The sequence below is a fragment of the Gobius niger genome (genome assembly GCF_951799975.1).
Source record: "Gobius niger genome assembly, chromosome: 4".
Lineage (NCBI taxonomy): Eukaryota > Metazoa > Chordata > Actinopteri > Gobiiformes > Gobiidae > Gobius > Gobius niger.
Genome location: NC_136855.1, coordinates 15,973,348 through 15,995,286, shown reverse-complemented (window position 1 = coordinate 15,995,286; position 21,939 = coordinate 15,973,348). Strand labels below are relative to the sequence as shown.

Here is a 21,939-nt window from a genome sequence, read left to right as displayed (position 1 = left end):
AGTCCACCACCACCTGCACCCACTGGGGGTCTGTGCCAGGCCCTGACCCCACCCGTCCCCTCCGCACCGACCATCTCGACAAGCACACCCACGCATATGGCTATCACTCATGTTTTATGTTATCATTATCACGTTTTAAATTTCCTCCTTGTTCTTAGGTTGTCAGGTTTTCTTTCTTTTTCAGTGTGTGGGGCGTAGTCATACTGTGTCTCAGGGGCGTGTTTATCTATCAAAGAGCGGACATAAACATCGCAGAATGTAAAGTAGAGTTGTGTGTGTGTCTGTTAAGCTGTAGCTTGGCTACTATATCTCATATCAACGTCAAATTTTTAACCAAAATTATATCTGCTTGTTGGTTTTAGGGGACTGACTTCCAGTATTGGGGGTAACGTATCACAAAAGTAACGAGTTACAAAAAGCTTTTTTTCAGTAACTAAGGAATATAACATATTACTTACATAGAATCCGGTAATATTTTAGTCATTACATTTCAAGTAACTCGTGTTACAAGTGCATTTAAATGTATGTACGAACAGAAAAAACTCCCCAGAGAATGGGGAAATTAAATCTTTGACTGCACTTTTGCCCTGTGACATTACTTTGTTCAGTTTGATTTTGCCAAAAGTAACTCAAAAGTAACTGAAAGTAGTGTAACTACATTTGAAACAGTAATATGTAATACAAACATATTACATGATATAGAATATATTACATTTTTGAAGAAACTTATCTAACACTGCTGACTTCTACTTATGGCAATTGTCAAATGTGCATGTGTAGAGCCACTGACTAGACACACAAATCTTACTGAATCACTTCATATTTGAAGACATTTGATATTTGTCAGTGAAGTAGCAGACACTACCAATGATCCACTACCAAAGCAGGAAAAGAATAAATAGTATTATTACAAATGTACTATTCTCAAACTGTGGTATGTGCGTGTGCACCATCGCTGACACTTGGGCTTTGATACTGGACATTTTAATTAGAGATCATGTATATAGTGCCTTGTGTTTTTATTCTGGTTTAGACATAAGTAACTATTATAAAGAATGAAATATGTAATAGTCCAATAGGTATATTTTAGAATATTATCAACAATAGCACATTGTCCAAGTCATATGAGAGGTACTTCAAGACAAACTATAAAAGTAAAACCAACACTGTCACTGCAGCTCAAGCCAGGTTCAAATGTGTGAACGCATACATTTACCGGTTTAATCTAATATCAGGAGCCGTCCTGTATGCATCGGTGGATCTGGCTCACAATGTTTAATCAATGTCCTACTGCTGCCTACACCACAGCAGTCTAGTCTTTTTCTCTGTACATCTGGTCATACACGGTTAGAGCACACATGTGGCTCCTGAACGGGAATACTCATTTTGACCAGCCAATTAATTGGGTTAAAAGTTTATTTCACATTTTGTCTTCGAGGCGGATATGTCACCGTGTCAAAGTGGAGGTGTAACTCCTCCATTTGGATGCTTTAAAAGTTGTAAACGTGTCACTGAATGAAAAAAATGGAAACATCAGCTTGAGAGTGAAAACAGCATGAGTGTGTTATTTCGCGAGGGCTGGGGCTATGCATTCTCGCCTGAATTTAATTACTGTTTTTACACATTCAGTCACACATCGGAAATTTGCATGTAAAAAAAAAACAGTGCAGTGTAGAGGTTAGAGTTGAGTGAGGGGTGTAGACGACTGGGAGAAAGGGGAGAAAGCAAGGGAGAAAACAATCCCAGTCAAAAAATCCCAAACACATGAATAGCACTGGCACGCCACTGTGAGCGCTGTTCTTTCTCCAGGTAACAGCCAAAACATTAAACATTCATTATTCAGTCCTAATTCTGTTACGGCTCTGTCCAGTCTAAGTCTCAATGCTTGTTTTGTCATCATTTTGTCCTTGTTTTCATTGTGAACAGTTGTTTTGGGAGGTTGTTTTTGTATAAAGTTGGGAACAGTCCAGATTAATTTGCTCAGTTGAAGATGATACACTATACAAGACATTGCTCGAGTAAAGATTTAACTTTCCAGGTTCAATTTAGTTCAGTGAAACTTGAAACAGTGCGGTAAAAGCAGCAATAATCTTGTTGGTGCAATGATTTATGAGAGAAGTTAAAACATTCTTAATAATCTTAACAACAAACAATTTATAAAAAAGGAAGTGGTGAACCTCCAAATAAATGTTGAACCACAAAAAGGTGAAATGTACAAAGACCAAGATCATACCCTTCATTTAATTATTTATATTTTGTTTGCTAACAATTTCACCAGCACCATTACAGATGACGGTATATATTGAATCACTGAGTGAAAAAGTAACGAGACAGATGAATGTCCTGGCTTTAATTTATATTGCATTCTCTGGATTGATTTCTATTCTGTACTTTTAATTGACAGTATAAGCATATACTCGTCTCATTCCCCCTCAAGTAATTATGATTAAATGTATATGTAAGCAGAGCATGCCCAGAAATTACAGTTATTAACAGAGAGGAGATGTAGCTCAACATTGCAATTATAGAGCTCCATGGGGATTAACAAGGTTGTGTTTTCTGATCAAATCCCTCCAGGCTCAAGGTAACCGTCAACACACAATTGCATATATTCTTCTTGTAGACGAGCAGCACTCTTGCACTATTTCAACTACATGTTTTCATGTAGTGTTCGTTTTGAGAAATGTTTTCAATCGAGTAGAATACATTTTCATTTGACAGCCTTTGCTTGGTTTTAGCCACACCACCTTTCAATCTCGTCAGATCTCAAAAGAAATAGTGTTAAACACTTTGAATTGTCATTCTACGTGCAGTGGATGACGATGAACCATTGTCATTCACTGCAGTTTGTGATGACGTCTGTGTGAAGCGCCACACTCTTTTTATAGCAGGTGAAAGTTCACCGTTGTTATATTGTGTTTACAGCTTTGGGTTCAAAGGGGGGGATCTGATTTTGTTGTTTACGAGTTTAATGATAAAGTGGAAATATTTAGTCTTATAATTAAATGATAAATAAATAATATTATAAGAAAATGAAAAACAAAACACAAAAACATCATTGAATATTTCACACACGCATTAGCTGTCAGTTTTGTTTTTTACTGTCTTCAGGGACAACCTCCCAATCTTGATGAGCCAGGATCTTGGTCAGAGGTAACAACCAGGGAGATTAGCCTATTGTGCATGTTTTTGGTCGATGGGAGAAATAGGACCACTCGGAAGAAACCGTGGACACAAGGGAACAAAACACACAAGCCTTACTGCCTCTGGGCGGCACGGTAGCGCAGCGGTTAGTGCTCTCGCTTCACAGCTAGAAGGTCCGGGTTCGATTCCCACCTGGACGGGCCTTTCTGTGTGGAGTTTGCATGTTCTCCCCGTGTCTGCGTAGGTTTCCTCCGGGCACTCCGGTTTCCCCTACCACTAAAAACATGCACAATAGGCCAGGATGAATGATGTGTGTGAGTGAATGTATGGTGGTGTTCAGAGGGTCCGTTGGCGCAGACGTGTGTAGGGGAAACTGAAGCTACAAACGTAGTTTACCACCACCGAGTATGGAGTGAATGTACAATTGTCTCATGTAAAGCGCTTTGTGACTATGTCTGTGAAAGGCGCTATATAAATAAAGATCTTCTTCTTCTTCTTCTTCTATAGACCTATGCCCGACCCAGTCAGGTACATGGTACATGGATCAGTCAGGCACTCATCGGAAATATCAATTCCATCCATCTACCCCAGGGCAGCTGTGGCTACAATAGCTTACCATCAAGTATGGTGTGAATGAATAATGCACTGAACTGTAAAGCGTCTTTGAGCATTTGAAAAGCGCTATGTAAGGCTAATGCGTGAGTTCATTTAAACAGAAATGTTCGAATGGAGCCGTTTAGTTTCTGGATGTACGTTATAGGACAATGAAATCTCTACAAATCCCATTTGGAAAAACTCTTACAACACTAAATCTAACCATTGTTTTGCTCAATGAAACAATGCACCATATATTAAAGAGAAGCCCAACTAAAAATTTTCCGGGCCCTTCCATATCGAATAATCAATACTCGCAGTGGAGCGCAAAATGCTCCATCACAAATGAAAGCATGGGGCTGTGTAATGTGGCGCACTGTTAGGCACTGCTACCAACAGCTGCGTAACAATGATGTTAGAAATCATTACGGAGCTTGCATCTGTCTTTAAAGCAGAAATAAACAGTGGCCCAAAGTGAGCCTTTACTTTGAAGTCCGTACAGTCCACTGAAGATGTGAAGATGCTTCTTCATCAAAGCCACACAACGATTAAAGAGATTATGCCCAGTTATTTATATGTCCCCGATGTATCTCATGCTTTAAAAACAGCTACCATGTTTTTGCATTATAGTTTCCCCAGGTTTCAAAATTATTACTTTAGCCATCGTTTGAATGTTTCATGAATTTCACCTACATCGCTTTCACAACCACAAAAAGGAAGTCTACATAACACATCACACACCTTCGTCATATGTTGTATTATGTGAGCTATTGGAATTAATCCTACACTTTAATCCAGCGGAATAGGCTGAGAGGCTTGTAATAAACGTGTTTTGATGAAATTTCCTTGCACTGACCACCATTTCCCCAATGCACTCTCACTGGACTAGAAGCAGAAGAACAATTTTCATTATCCAAATGCATTTCAGTGTGGCAAGAACTGAAACAGTTATTACAGATCTGTGTCATCGTTATCATCAGTCACGCTAAGGGCCTTTGACCACAATGCATTCAGCCCAGTGCGCAGAGAAGAGCAGGCCTACTCGCTGACTTAGAACCCAAATTAGATTACAAGGTCGGCCGCTGGCTCTAATGCAGTCCAAGATTAGAGAAGGAGCAGAAGAAGAAATCATTTTTATACGCCTGTTGTTGTCATGGGGACAGAGCACTTGCGCCAAGCAGTGTAAATGAGCAATAAGCAACAAAGCGCTTAAAAAAAAAAAAAAAGAAAGTGTGCCGCCGTTTCCCTCTGCCAGAGAGAGACGCAAGAGGAAAAGTGTGAATTATTAACAAAGAAAATGTTTACGGGCAGAGAGTGCAGCGTGTAAACTGTATGTTGTTGTGGCGTGGAACAATATGGTCCTGTTTTCAGACAGACGAAATCAGGGAGGTATTGTATTGTGTATAACTGAAGATGTAAATAAAGATGGTTTACCAAATGCCACAAAACCAAAACCTTTAAGCTAGGATGTCCACTTGATATATACTCAAAATGTGCAGTTCACTTGACCTGATTTGCGCCAACATTTTTGAAGCAAATTCAAGACCAGTGGAAACAAATGACCAAAAAACACACACATCCCTGTCTAAAAAAGTGTGCTGGATCAAAAAAACAATAGATGATATGATAAAAATGAAAAAAAGTCTGTTCAACTGAAAGCAACTCCCAAATAGTTTTTTTACTCACACACGCAGTTATTTGGTAATCATGTCAAACAAATCTTATCATATGTCCCTTTGTCTCACTTGGTTTCGAGAATGTTTTATTGATCTAAAACAACATATTCCAATACTCCCTCAGATATGCTTCCTGGTTAAACAAGGTGGTGTTCCTAAGCCCCTCCTCCCCATGAACATACTTAAAATCACACTGCAATTACATGTCCTGGATACTTCACTTGCCTGGACTTTACATTGTCTTATTTACTGTTTTGTATTGTACACAATAACAAAAAAAAAAGAATAAATTGATACATGAAAATACACACGACCTGTGTTAAGTTAGCACCCCTATAATGTCCTACTTACATCAAAATGACCTAATTTGTTACTGTTCGTTTGAGCAAACTAAAAGAGTATTTGTAAGTATTCTGTTTTGGTTTATTGACAGCAATTCCAAAGTTCGGGAGGGGTCTTTCTCTGTGGAGTTTGCATGTTCTCCCTGATTCTGACCATTAGTGTGACTCAACATTCGGAGAAATATCCCCATTAATAGAACAAGGTAGACTTTCTAATAGCTTCAGGCAGATCAAAACTCTCAATGACGAGGTTTTAAAGCAATACTAAGTAACTTGTTTACCTTAATAAGTCCTTTTCGTAGTCCTTCTGGGGGTAATACAAGTTGATTGGCGGGGTCTTTCATCTCCCCCTGGCCAGAAAACCACGCTTGCAGCTTTCCCTGCTCCGATCTGGAGACCCAATACACACTAATGGAATCACGAAGAAGAAGCTAACAGGCTAACGGGCAAAGCTAACTGCGGGCTAGCACCACTTAAACAGTATTTACAGCCTGGTTGGAGTGAAAAAAATGATCTCCATTGTGTAATTGGGTGTACAATATACCACTTTCCCTTTTGTCTTATTTGTCAGCGTAGTATTTACTCTCACAGACATTTAATGAGTAAAAAAACGCAACATGCTACGACACCTGCAGTGGCGCTTATGGCCATTAGTTACTTAGTTCTGCTTTGACCTATTTATATTGTTAAAGAATTGGTGATGGTTTCTTACCATGACCTCCACCTTTTCTAACAAAGCCTACTGTCTGCGTGGACAAAAAGAAGTACTTTGCTCCACTGTGCTATACTGTCTATAGTATTCCAATGCCATATCGAGACATTGCTATGCAGTGAACCAATTCTGTCTGTCACAAATGGAGAAGTAGACGGACAACCAACAGATGGACTGATGGGAAATGACTGAGGAGTAGTGACACGGCAATGGCAGCATAAATAACTATCAAATTGAAGATCCAGATGTCTTGAGTGTGTACAATATTAAACATGGCAGGTCTATAAGTATGGATAGAAGACTAATGGAACGGGTTATTGCTTGTGAATATTGTGTGCCCAAGTATTATGATGCAGCGATGATGTGCACTGGAGTCATCACTTGGATAAAAGTACATGTTGGCCACTGCTATTCACTAAATATGTCTGTACTGGTTCTTTTCCAGTGAGAAGTTCAATTAAACAGTGTCATGTCTCAGTTTTACATGGGTCTACAATTATTGGAAGGCTCTGGGTCTTAAGTAGAGAGTGACAGTTATTGTTTGTACAGTAAGTAGAATAGTAGCACCAGTGCAAGTGCGTATACTCTATATACGGGCCAGTTCATGTGGAAATTGTGCAGAATAAGATATTACACCGCCCAGGGCTAAATGTTTGTATTGCTTGTGTATAGAAATAGTGATAGAGATGGGCCAAGTGCAGTGTGAAGCCTCCTCTAGCCCTTTATCCTTGTTAAAGTTTTGAAAACTTGAACATTTCTATCCTTGACCCGTCCATCAGTGCCACTGGGGCTAACCTGTCCTTTATTAGTACTCATCTCTGGGTCTTAAGCTGGGATTTTGGTCTAAAATATCTATCTAATGGAGGATTAGCTTATAGTGCACGATTTGAGCTTATGGGGAAACCTGAACACACGGATGAAAGCCATTCAGACGGAGGAAAGCACATACAGAAAGACCCCGCAAAGTCTGAAGTCCCTGCACCCTGCACGAGAACGCCTTGCACTATATAAATCTCTTGGAAATGTCTTACCAATCAAGCCTATTCATAGTCTGAGCCAGGTGACATAAGTCTTTAACTACTTCTATTCAAACAACGTTTTATAATTTACACCTTCATAGCTTCCAGTGTCATATAGCGATGATCTTTATGTTAGAAGCCTGTAAGAAGCTCTCTTTCGCCGAATGCCTGGAGCCATAATATTCACAAAAGCTAAACTCATGTCATCCTTAAGAGTTCAGTGCGTTCATCTGAGGACAGTAAGGGTATCCAAAACGAAATCAAAAATGCATCTGCGCTTACTACATGAGAATACTCCATTTTAATGATCTCAGCCGGTTCAAATGGAGCGTATACTTCAGCTCCCGTTTTTCAGAACGAAGTAAGTCCAATTTTGATACACTGTTTTAATGTTTTGGTGTTAATTAGTACAAGTCAAGCACTTTGATAGAATATTCCGCTTCTAGTGGATGAGAAGGCGGACCCTTGGGTGGTGTGGGGGGGAGATTTGAGAGGAGCTGACGGACGAGAGACAGCCCTGGGGTTGAAGAAAGAGACCATAGTGTGTGTGTGTGTGTGTGTGTGCGTGTGTGTGTGTGTTGGGGCGGTGGGGCTCAGCAAAGGAGGGGATTCGGACTTAATAGCCTCTGTGTTCATTTAAAATCCCCAGTACAGTTATGATGTCCTCAAAGATTTCCTTCATGACCCGGGAAGCACTTTATTTAATCATGTTCACGAAAGAGTGGGACAAAGCACACCCAGAGTTGGGAGTTTTGGAAGTCTTGAGTTGAACATCAGTCTTATTTTTTTAAGTAAAATATTCATACCATAATTCTGTCACTATCTCAACCAAAGGCAAGACTTCTTAGGACAGTTATTCAAATGGTTTTGTTGGACGGGGCCTTTGCATGTTGTTCCCGATGCCTATGTTGTTGTCCTCCAGGTACTCCGGTTTCCCCCACTGCTAAAAACACGTACAATGGGCCAGAATGAATGAAAACGCTTTGAGAAACAGGTAACAGTGCAATACAAGTGTAAGCCTGGTGTTTACAGACACTAGCTGTTTATTCACATTGGAAACATTTACACGACAGATCACACATCGCTCCCAAAGTCTCAGGATTCATCATTTTGTGCTTGATAAACGTCACCTGAAGTCTCATATTTGAATTACAAATTGCTCTGAAAATACCTTCTCCCAATCTAATAATATTTGTCGTCAGATGTGTAAATGCCAGCTTTGACTATTTTGTCGTACTCCTTCTTTGGTCTTTAAAGCGTCTCTGCGCAAACTTTCAGGCCCACCCTACATTTCCTTTTTCGAAGACGTTTCATTTTTGTCTCCCTATCCCCGATGCCCTTCATCTCTCCTCATGAGGAGTTGTGTATGGCGGAGGGGTTTTTTTTCAGCTGCTCTAGGGGAGCAGCTGAAAGGCTCTGACAGCAGACTGCTAGTCTCCTGAGGACGCACCCTGTTCAGCTGTGTTCTCCATCATATCTCCTCATCCTCAGATAGCCTTTCCGCTGATCACACAGTAGGTTTTTTCAATATGCCGGCGCGCACCATACCGCTGTAATCCCCAATCTTCCCATGTCTCGTTGGACACCGACCATCAAAACACAACCATGAGTCGTTTCAGCTACACACATTTACCGCAAATACATGGACAAACTAGTATAAACTGGAACGCACAAGTGGTTAGAGAAGTCAAATAGGGCTGAAACGACTAATCGGTTAATCGACGACTAATCGATTATTGAAAGAGTCGACAACTATTTTAGTAATCGATTAATCGTTTTCTGGCTCACACAGACTAAAATGGAGCAAAAATGACCCCAAAAAATGTAGTATTTTTGATGAAAACCTACTTTGATTTTATATTTAGGCTCTGTAGTGGTTTGTACAATGTAAATTTCATGGATAGAGCCTTCAAAAAACATTTCCCTTAAGTTAACTCCATCAGCACTTCCTTAACCTCTTAACTCCCGCCTGAACAGAGAGGATCTTTTTCCTCACGTCATTAGATTTTTTTTCCATCATTTTTATGTTGGGCATTCAACTCATTTTTGTAACTTTTTAGTCTTTTTTTTTGACATTTTTTGTCATTTTTTTGTCAAATTTTTATCACATTTTTGTATTTTTATTTTGTCAAATTTTAATCACATTTTTGTAATTTTTTTGTCAAATTTTTATCACATTTTTGTTTTGTTTTTTTGTCAAATTTTCATCACATTTTTGTATTTTTTTTTGGCACATTTTTTTAATTTTTTAGTCAATTTTTTTTATCAAATTTTGGTCATTTTTTGGTCATATTTTTGTCATTTTTTCATCAATTTTTCATCACTTTTTTGTCAATGTTTTCTCACTTTTTTGTCACATTTACATCATTGTTTTCGTCTCAGTTTTGTCGCTATTTTCACAGCTTTTTCCCAGAAGCTTGTGGACTGGGGTAAAGCCAAACTGGAGAAAATGTGCTCGGTTCAGGTGGGAGTTAAGGGGTTAAACAGCGCGACTTAAGCTATAATGTGACAAAACAAATTGAAAAAAATAAAACTTTACTACACCATTCACAGCCAAGCGATTAATCGATTAATCGTAAAAATTATCGATAGACTAATCGATTACAAAATAATCGTTAGTTGCAGCCCTGTCAAATATTTACTCGGATGCGACATGGCACGTGAGGGACAATCTGCGATCCCACACAATCTCATTAATCGGAAGGGAATAGAAACAGTCTTTGGGTAAACAGCGACAGTTCCATGGCAGTATGATCACTTCCCTTTGGAAACTTCTCTAAAGAGGAGGCTTACAACCAGCTTCCTTGGCCAGAGACAATAAGATTGAGAAGATGCCTTGGTTAAAAAGGTGAAATTGTTAATTACTCCTGGTCTTGAGTAAAGACACTTGACTATGATCTGCTCAAACTTCATCCGGTGCAATTTCCATCCATTCGTTTATGTGTACTCGCCGGACACTGGTCGTGGTAACAATCTAATGACTGTGAATGTGAACACCGCACACAGAGGAGCCCCAGCATCACCAAAGGGTTCCTTGTATGTGTGTGTGTGTGTGTGTGTGTGTGTGTGTGTGTGTGTGTGTGCGTGTGTGCTTGTTTGTATTTTGGCCTTGTTTATCTGAGATATGAGTACAGCACTTTTTCACTCTGCGCCAAACCAGAACAAAGCCAATCCTCCTCTAACAACATCTGGACGGGCTAACAGCATGGATAAATAAACAAGCTCTATGGACAGGCAATCCCCTCCACTCAATCACTCCTCACTCCCACTTCTCCCGCTCCCCAGTGCTATTCTGACGGCTGTTATTACAACGGGACCGGCATATCGCTGCTGATAGTGTGCATCCAATTAATTAGCTCTATGTTTTCTCATTAGAAGTAGCCATCAGAGTAAAAACAAAAAATACTCCCTTATTCTTACAAACAACCTCGGACCAAAAAATATAAAGAACATATAAACTATGTCCTTATCTTCCGCTCTAACCTGCCTGCTTTTCTCACGCTGATTACGAGGAGTAGAAGAAAGGCTTGTGTGTACATAGGCCATTTCAGCTGCTTCTGTGGAATTAACCACAGCCCTGAAGCACATCCCAGTGACCATATCACGGGGGGCAGTCAGATGGTTTCTTTGTCTCAAAGTGATCCGTCTTTGTGGACATCTGCAGCATTTGCACAGGGCTGTAAGCAAAAGTCAGCTCCATCTGACACACATCTGCGTTCCTCAACACCTGCCTCAGTATTATTTAAAGCACTCAGGGGCTCAGTACCAAGCGCCCGCGCCACGAGCTATTTGCCTGTGTGCATGTGTGAGAGTGCGCGTGAGAGTGCGCGTGCGCGTGAGAGTGCGCGTGAGAGGGTGCGCGTGGCCAAAAGTTTTGGTTTACGAAATATGGTAGCGATGAGCAGTTTTTGCAGTTGATGTCTGAAGGGAACAGTGTTACAGGCAAACATGTGCCTTGCCTACATCAGGAAGCCCAAATAGATGTCATTTACCGTAGTCTAATGATTTTTTTTTTGATTTTTTTTTCACTTTCTACAATTGTTTTTTTCACTCCTGCATAAACAATTCCGATTTTTAAGCAAATGCACTTTGGACTGATAAAGTGTTGCAAACTTTAAAAATTAAAAATCCAACAGAGGCAACACAGTTCAATATGAATATTCATAACATGTTTTTGTCCACACTCCATTGCCGTAATAGCCAGGCCATTTTGAAGCACATTTTGAAGTTGCCGCATTACGCTGTGCAGAGAGCTACACAAATAACGGCATTTTTGCCGAGGGAACATTGGAGTTTCTGGTGTGCTGCACATTGTCACATAATGTTGCTCAGCTTTGTTAGTTGTGATCTGAAATAAGGCGTGAAAACACAAGTCACACAATGGCACAAAGAACAGAGCTGGCAAAAGCAGAGCGTGTTCTTTCTGTGAGCTTAAATTGCTGTTTTTTTCCGGTGTCGTTTGGTGCCTTTGAAGAAAGCTCAAGGGATTCGTGCTCATGTTTGACAGCAAAGCTGCGGAAATATTGTCAATATGGGCAACACTTTGTCCCATATTGATTTTAGGTACATTTTTGGCTCTTGGCTTCATACTCAGCCAGTGCAATGACAATGTTGTTTTTGGACTATTTTCTCTAAAACACAATCATTCTAACATTTACAATTCACTCGGTTCTGTACTGCACCATTTTCACTAAGACTGTGTGGTTCACTACAACTTGTATAGTTGTTGTTTATAATTTGTATTTATAACTGGACGGCAAATGAGATGCTTTTCTTTCAGATATGAACATTAGTGAGTATATGCAGCATTTTCCTTAAAGCCCTCTTCCACTGTCACCACTTTGGAGCATTTTGACTTCATGCAAGCATCTCGGACCAGGCGTTATTTTTAAACCGTCTTCCTCCTGAGAAAGAGCGAGCCGAGCGGGTACAAAACATGACGTAAACAGCATTTACCATTAAAGAAAAAGGACATCCCTCTGAAACCAGCACCGAATAACAGGTTTATAGGATTCCACGGCACCGAGCATTGTAAGCCATGATTTCACTGTCTGCCAATCACTGTAATGATTAGCTTAACTTCACAGTTTACCTTTGAGCTGCTTCTTCTTCTCTCCTCCTAGGTATTCCTTTCATTCGGCTTCTTCTCTCCCTTCAAAGCAAGTTGAGCTTGCTTTTGCCTTAAAGTGTAGTCTATACTGATCCAGTCTAGTGATAATTGTTCGCTTGCACACATGTCGACACTTCCGTGGCCAAACATGATCTCGTACGTCTCGTATGGCCACAATGTCACACTGAATTGGACATGTTTGAGTTAACCCAATCTCCAGGTTTAGAGCCGTGGAGCGCTGTTTCTTATCAGACTCCACAGCTCCTCCCGGCTCCAGCAGGACAGCAGCATGTCACCGCTACACCCTACAGACCCTCTCTGCACCAGGGATCTTATCTGGTTTCCAACAGGTTGTGAATTAAAAAAAACAACAACACATTATTGAAACTGTAATTGTTTTCTTTGGACATTAGGCTCAATCGCAACGCATGACATGTGATGCAAGCTGTCAGTCAGATTGCAGAGATGAAATGAGGTAAGCGGTGGCAGATAATAAGTACCACCGGTCTGCGAATCTCATTCAGTTACAGCGCCCTATTAGCAGTCAGGATAAGGGCTAAGAAGCAGCTCTATTTAAAAAAAACAACAACAAAAAACGCCTGTGTCTGCAATTGTGTTTATTATTAAAACAGTGGACAGAGCTGGGCAGGCCACGGGAGAAACGGGTCAACTCCAAAACTGCAAAATAGCGTAAACAAGTGGGAACAATAGCTAATAAGGTGTGACTTTATGAGGGAGAGATATATGGAGAGAGAGAGATGGCGCTTAATAACTGGGCAGTGCATGTGAAGTGCGTGTGAGAGAAGTGTCAGCGAGTCAGCGGGGAGGACAACTGATGCGCCGAGGCTGGGCACTCTCCCTGTCCTTTCAATTAAATACATCAGCATATTCCCGAGCCCCAGCCTCCATCGGAATCAACAGGGAGCCGCAAAACAAAGGGCTTTTTCAAATGTTTAATGCACTGAATTTGACTTGTGAAATTGCCTTTTTATGTTGCTGCCTCCTGGAGAATGGACTCCCACTGTAGCCGGTAATGGAAGAGAAAACCAGGGCTGTTTTTATTGGTGCGGGAGGAAAAAAAAAAAGTCTTCAAGGGACATATTCTTCAACCGCAAATACAGTCTTTCCACGCAATTAAGCAATTACATTTTTTGGCAGGGCTGAATGTGTGTGTTTTGAAAGATGCCCAATTTTCTCTGATTTGAAGCCGTTTCCTCAATAGGCAGACAGTATTAAGGAGGAGGTGTGAGGGAATTTGAAACCAGGAGACAGTTTTCCAGTAAATCAGTGTATTTTAACATTACATGTGTCTGGCGAAAGAAAAAGAAAAAAGAGGCAATTTTGGCTGGGTTTTGGGGGAGAAACTGGATGGTGCATGTATTGATAAGGGATGCATGGATGCTCTCAGTTGGTGGCACGTTCACCCCCGCGTACTGCTGTTGTGTCGGCCGGCTAGACACTTTGTTGTTGTGTTTTGGGAGAGGAAGGGCAATTTTCAAAACCAAGAACTTTTTCCACCCAGCTGTCAATGGTTTTGAGTTGAAATTCGCGGTGTACTGCAAAAACAACCTCGGGGGACCGGAACCTCCATATGGCCCTCTCCAGCGTCCCACTGGTTGGGAACAGTAACCATTGAACAGACAACAAAAGGAAAAAAAAGCAACGATGATGGGTCACTTGAGCAAGCTTCTCCGTACATGGTTAAGGGAGTTGGCTATTAAATCAAAATACCCTTCTTCCTCATGCCTTTTGTATCCAGGCTTGGATGTTCCACAAAAATATTTCTCTACATGTAAAATGCCTAACATCCATCCATCTTCTTTCACTTTACCCCAGACACTTCCTCCAGCCTTTCTATCATTGTTTATTATCAAGATTTTTACCCCACAGCACAGTCTGGACACAAGCCTCTGTGCTGGTAATCAGAGACTTGTGTGCTGCATAATAGACCAGTATATGACCAATGTTTTTTCAGCTTAATACGCTATACATCGAGTGGTCTTTGATTCAGGCTTTGTCTGGAGCAGCGGGTTTGTGCAGATTAGCAGGAAAATGGCTGATTCAAATGATCCTGCGCTGCCCACTGGGGCCCCTGATTGTACCAATCTACATGCAAATGGTCATGTTTATTACACTGGGGGAATAGCACAGCACAAAATGCACCTGATTAACGAATTAATGACTAGATTACCTTTTTATGCAGGAGGGGGAAAAAAACACACACATGCGGGCTTTATGCTTTTCCTAATCCCTTTGTAATCAGCACAATCCACTAATGCCCCAGCACACGAGTGAGGCATTGTTTGTCATGTATATTTTTCCACACAAAGCTTAATTGTGCATCTGACATCTCTATTATAGACCACAGACACGGATTTGAAAAGCAAATGCGAAAAAAAAAAGAAAGGCAGGTTCGTAAAAGCCACAAGCAGCTGACCAAAGAACAAAACAGTTTTGCCAAGTTGTGATTGACATACTGTTATATAACATATTTTATATTGTCGGCCACTGAAGAGTATACTCCAGAAGAAGCACAACCATTATCTGGAATATTGGTGGCCCTGTGCCATGTCAATTTGAATATAATTGTTCTTTTACCACCCATAGCACTTGTTTGTGTAAGCTCTCGGTCATCCTGACATTTAACATGAAAGCAAACGTTTTTAAAAAGAACAGATCGACCCTGCTCAAGGCGTGTCATAACTTGTAAGTCCTTTATTTTACATGCTCACACCAACGCATTTGAACAGCTCTGTGTCTTCGTCTGGGCTCTGGGTGAATAAAAAGGCTTCTCATCCGCGCAGCTCAGACCTCTTTCTTTCTTTTTTCATCGTAATCGCCAGAGAACGGCTAATGCGCAAGCGAGGTTCTGTTTATCATCTGGGCTATATTTTGTATTAACCGAAAACCGTAACAGCACCTCCGACATCTTCATTACGGTCTCCACGGCCGACAAAATGAACAGAAAGGCTCAGAAATGTCCGTCCGTGGGCTGTAATGTCTCCCCGGCTCTTCTGTTCTCCTCCACGCTCCTGTGCTCGCCCTCACATCCACGGCCCTAACAGCTCCCCAGATGTCACTATCTCATTTGAGGAATTCATCTCCGCGTCTCCAGGGCTCCACCATTATTGCTCTCTCTATGCAACTATGATAATGTGTGTCTTGGTCCGACTGCTCACGCGCCAATTATGTTCAGCCAGTTATTCTGATGGACTCGCACACAACACTGGTTAAATTATGGGCTTTTTTCCGTCTTTTTTTTTTTTTTTACCCTTCCGTGCGGGCTTTTTTCTTCACATCAGAGCAAAGCCGAGCTGCAGTTTTGAGGGAGAACTGTTCAAAGCACTGTACAGAAGAATGCGGTCAAACATGAAGACATACAGTGGGCCGGTGATGCAGACTCAACCAATTAGTTTTCATGTTCTATTTGCATTGATACTGAGGTTGGACATGAGCATCGGCCTTCGACTGTGGAGAATGGGATCACAAACAAATATATATATAGGGCGCGTCAATGAATATAATGGGAAGCTGCATTGCAAATACATCACATTACATATACAAGGAGTAGGGGAGACCGAGGCTGTTTGTCAGTCACACTTTTGTTTCTGGAGTTCACAGCTCATCAACAGATAATCCCACAAGAGTCAGAACTGCATTAAATGAAAGCGTGCACCCTTGACTTGAAGTAGACCTCGCTCTCTTTTTTCTATCATATTGCGATAAATAGCTATTAACCGTCAAACACAACAATGGATTTTTTTTATTTATTTGATAAACCTTTATAACAGATTATTTTAAATTAAAGTCATCAGAAAAACATATTTGACACAAAAGAAAAAATGTCCCACCATGTTCTACCCCATGTGACAACTAACCCCTCAGCTTTTGTGACAAATAGCCCCGAGTGTCCACTTTACCAACAATGTAAGTTGGCTTACAAGCTAATTTAGTATGCCAGCTCTAAAATGGCTCAAATCGCACATATACAGACAGCATCTCGTCATAGAAGGGGGCGTGGCTTCGCCGAGGGGGAAGAACAGAATCTTTAGAGAAACACAATTTTCCACTCTTTTTAGCCATTTTCTGGTGGAATATGAACTTATTTATCACACATAAATTGGCCCATATGGATATTTTCTCACAGCAGATTGTTCAGTGAAAAAACAGCAGTTGTAGCTAGCGCTAGCTTTAGCCCAATGCTAACATGAAGCATCAAGTTAGCATTCTCCGTTATTTGTTGAATCCCTTTGCTCCTCTTCAGATCAGTGTCTTTTATTTAATGCATTAACTAAAGAAAAGCTCTCACTACAAAAACAACCCAGACATTCATGTTTGGGAATACCAATACACATATTATATATCAGTACCAGCGTACAGCACCCTCTAGTGTGGCCATAAAAAGCAATGTGACAAGTTACCCCGTGTGACAAATAGCCCCTGTCTGCCCTATATTGAGCGCAGAAACAGCAGCCAACAAACATATTCTGAATAATTAGACTGTCAAATGTGATTTAAAAATAATAAAAGAAAAGAAGAAAGAGAAAAGTCACATTGATAAGGAAATGAATGTGATGGTAACAGATGAGCAATCTGTTAAGTCACTTTTTTTTTGGCAGCTAAATGAAAGTAATTTGCTCTCAACCTCACATTTTGCCTTTTGGGAGTACTTTACCATTACTCACTAAAAATGTGCTTTTGGCCACTTTTTTATGCTCATTATTAAAATTGATCTGACTTTAAACAACGTATTCTTTTATCATTCTAAAAGTTAACTGCACTGATACATTTTGCCAGTATACATGAATACTGTATGAGCATAATCGTATTGATATCGTATTGATCAACAGCTTCAACACAAACCATCACTCCACAAATGAATTTGTTTCTGCGTTAAGAACCCATTATAAGAATGTCTGAAAGGTCGGGGGAATATCTACATTTGCCTTTCCAATTTCATTATTTAAGCAATGCTGCACTCTGACAGGTGGAAGGTGCTGAGAATTCAATAAATGCAGAGACAAAGTATTAAGGGCTAATTACTATGTGGATTTTAGCCGGTGCCAGTGCAATGAAGCCTCTGCCTTATTAGTGTCTAGTTTATGTCTCCCGGTTTACACATTATTATTGGACCTGGATTTCTCCGGAAAGTTGCAGCACATTCATATCATTATCCTCACAAGAAGCCTTAACACATCTGCATCACGGTCCACGGGCGGATTCCAATCACCTTTCAATTGTTGTTGTGGAGGTTCATTTCAATTAGCCATATGGTTGAAAGTGCCAGAGACTAATTAAGCACCGATTTCTATGATTGAATATATATAATGTTGTTGCAGTGTTTTGCTGACCTATTTCTAGGACAGTAGCTAAGTTGGTACAGCGTTTGCCCATGGACGCGGTTTGATCCCAGCTCCTGCCAGACATTGGGAAATACACCTCATTTCTGTACTGTTTTAATTTTGGTAGGGATGCACCTATCTGATACTGGTGTCCAATACTGAACCGATACTAGTTTGGATTCAATTAAATCACTGAGTTAGTTTGAACCACCACAAACGCATTTTTGATCGCCGCGCAAAATGCCACGCTAGTAATAGCTTGCTAAAGCTAGCAGGTGCATGCGAATGCTAACTAAAACTAATCAAGGCTGGGTCAGAAACTATGATAGAAATACCTATAGAAGCCCAATACAATAAAATAACTACTGTGTTTGTATTAAGAAATAACTGATCTAACATATTTGTAGTGATCAGATCACATCATGTGAGTTGTGAGTTGTTTATTAATGTGATCCTGGTTAAATGTTTATCCATTAGTTTATGAATAGATATAATTGATAATTGATCTGCAAAATCATGACAATAAAATATGACTTTATTTATCTTAAAATGGAGAAAAGAGTCAATTAAATTTTTCACTCAGAGAAAGCCGCTTTTAAGAAAATGGTATCGGTAAAAATCAGGTATCGGCAGATCGGTGCATTTCTACATTTTGGTTCTTATTAAAGCCCCCTTTACACCAATGTAGGTAAATTCAATCTTGACATATCTGTTGAACAAAAACACAGCGGATGATTCCTTTTAAATGAACCCGGAGCCTGATTCTCATAATGAGCACTGTTTCTACCGTGACTAATGCCGCGACCTTTCTGTGTGTGTGTTTCTGCAGACGGCCCGCTGGGACCCCGGGGGCTGGTGGAGGCGTCTGAGATGTGCACGCAGGAATGCCTGGTCCTGGGACACTCCGACAACTGCTGGATGCCCCCCACCATGGGATCGTACTCGCAACCCAAGTCCCCCGTGTCCAGCTTCGGATCGCAGCGGGAGTGGGGTCCCAAAGACAAACTCATCAACGGGCACACTCTGACGCGAGGCTGGAAAAGCGAGAATCGGACGGAGCATTTCGGAGACAGGAAGCAGTTCGGGAGCGGAGAGGGACACTTTACCAGTGACATCCCTTTGGTGAGTTTGAAGTCATGCCAGCCGGCGTCCTGCCCCGACAGCCCCAAAGACCAGCAGCTATAAGGCGGACCGGGGGCAAAGTTTGGACACAAGTGGCGCAAGTTCCTCTGCCACCTTTATTTTTCCTCTCTCTTTTTCCACTTGAGTTGACGCTTCTGCCGTGTTTTAGCCACACAGACTCTATAAGTCTCCGGACTTTAGTGCTTATGCAGTGTTTGCTACAGTTCAATTTTACTATGGCCCGTATAGGAACCTCTTTATATTGACCCACAATGGATTTCTTCGGTGTGACATTTCCTGCCCTATTTATGAAGTGGGCAAATTGACGCTTTTAAAATGGACAACATTTACAAGAAGAAAAAGAAAAAAAAAATAAAGTCCCCTGGCTGACTAATATATAAAGGTATTTGTGGTGTGATTGTTCTTGAGTAATCCAGGACTATATTAATCGACACAATCAAAGAAACTGGACGTACCTTTGAGAAAGTGTTGCTCTATGGTAAAGACACTGTTAGTGGACACTTGTTTATTCCCTGTCATTGTCTGTGTGTTTGTAAATAGGACTATAACAACTATTACTGTTATACCCACCGTGAATAGGACAGTGATATCTTAAAGGCTTTTGTGGGACCTCACTTTACAACAATGTTAAATGTGGCATATTGTACAATGAACAACAAAAAAGATTACCTGCAAAATGATTTATTTCAATATGACCTTTCATACCAACATAGGGTGACCATAAACCATATTTTAAACCTAAATCTATTTTAACTCTGAAAATTGTTGGATTTACGCCAAGCTACAAGAGGGGTTTCAATTCCTTTGGGTTTCTTTGTTACCCCATCAGCACAACACACAACCTGAGCTTAACTTTTATTTTATTAATTAAAAAGTAAAGAAAAAAAAAAAGAAAAAAAGAAGAAGAAGATTCTGTTTTGGTTTTACTGTAAGGAATATATGGTCACTCTATAAACAAGATATATCCTGTGTCACATACATTTCATAATAATTTTCTTCAAAATCACTTTTTAACAGGACTTTTCTATCCAGGATGTCATTGCTGAAAATGTGCATTATTTAAAAAAAAAAAAAAAAAAAAGCTCACCTATAAAGAAATTTTGGAAGTACAATTAAATAGCAATATATTTGTAAATGGCTAAATGTTTTATCTAACGGATTAATGTATAGATTTTATTCAAGTTGTGTGGACTGAGCAACCCCTCAGTGCAACCTACTGCAATTTCCTTGACCTGCTGTATGTGTATATATTATTTTCACATTATTTACCTTATGAAAACACTGGTTAAGCAACATTAAATCACTGTGCCTTCATTATATTTCTGCAAAACTAAAACTAAAAAAAATCTTATTTTAATGATGATGATTATGACAACAACATGTTGACAACTACAGTATAAGAAAGTATCAGATAATCAAAAGCCTTAAGAGGTGAATGTTTGCCAAATTAGATAATGTTTTCGGTCCAGAAGGCATCAACAGTGGCACGTAAAAGGGTTTAAACATGCTTCATCCTTCGTCACTGTCTGAGTAGCTTTTGTTTAACTTCAAAGCATGGAAGGCTAACTACACAATGGAAACAGCATGCTAAAAAGATATAGCTTTTTTAAAAATGAACTTGATCATTTTTGTATCGTTTGATTTCTCAATGGAGTTTGATTTGTGCATTTTGGGTTTGTAAAGCACTATCATGTTTCTGTCACGATTTGAAAAGTTACAGTGGGATGGAGTGGTTTGCTTCTCGCAGTATGTTTGTCAGTTTGTGAGGGTGTTGAACATCACTGATACTGAAACAGTTACTCCTTGTTACTACTCTACAGGTATACAGCTACTGCAATAAATGTTTTGATTATGTGTATGCTTAATTTGTCCAATCGTATTGAATTACTGTGTCATTTAAATCTTGTCAGTCCAACCACTCAAAAGGATGTTTAAGTTGGCTATTCTTTAGGTTGTGTTTCACGTCATTCTGGAAAATGGGCTTTCTCTGCCTCTGTGGCCAAATGTTTTTAAGAGGAATATCCATAGAAAAAAATGCAGGGACCTTCTCGTTGTGCATGATTGGAACCACAAACTTGCATAAATATCTCACACCCATGTAATTAACTCATTGACTACCAATGACGTCTATTGAAATCCGAACGTTAACTGCCAATGACGTCTATAGACGTCAATTAGGTTTTTCAATGGGAACAGCTGCAGCAAAGCCTTGAGCATGTCTGGTGTTAAAACTTTTGTTGTGCTGCCTAATGCTGCCACCTAGTTCGTTTTCTCAGCTTTTTGGTCAGAAAACCGCATTTTGGGTGATTTCACCTATTTTCTACGGACAATTACAAAAGAATGGAAAGAGGTGCAAACAAACTTTTTTTTTTTTTTAGATGAAAGAAGAGAGTCTAATCTTTCTTCTGGTGGGTTTTGTGTTGACATAGTCCAAGACCTACATGTTCTGTGGGTCTTGAAAAAACAGTCAAAATCCTGAAAAACCTCTGGCAGTGGGGAGCTCTCTGATTTGAAAATGGCTGACAGTCAATGAGTTAAACAAGGCCACCACATTTTTGTTAAAGCTGTGGATTAAAAATTTGACCTTAATTATTTTTTGCTGAAAAAGAAGACGGTAAAAGAGCATGCCATTTTCCTGTCCAATCAAACAACAGTCATGGTGGAGGCCAAGATTATATCTGTAGCCTTCTCTGGTCCAAATCAAGATCACAAAATTATGGGCATAATCAAAATGTAAACTCGGTCAGGATAATAGCCTCATGAAAAGCAGATCCCAAACAAGGCTATAGCCAACATTCTTTTTTTTAATCTATTTTTGTGTGAACCGAGGCAGCACACTGTTCTGTCCCCAACATTGT

General features: G+C 40.1%; 1 protein-coding gene across 4 annotated transcripts in view; it reads left to right on the top strand.

Annotated features, from left to right (window-relative positions):
* pcdh9 (protocadherin 9) overlaps positions 1-20,694 on the top strand; it is a 259,432-nt gene extending 238,738 nt beyond the window's left edge. For all 4 annotated transcript variants that reach the window (XM_079555651.1, XM_079555649.1, XM_079555650.1 and 1 more), the window contains one exon: positions 18,768-20,694. In XM_079555651.1, coding sequence (XP_079411777.1) covers positions 18,768-19,123 — 356 coding nt within the window. In that variant the 3' untranslated portion in view covers positions 19,124-20,694. The remainder of the gene's footprint in view (positions 1-18,767) is intronic.
* The last annotated feature ends 1,245 nt before the right edge of the window (positions 20,695-21,939 follow it).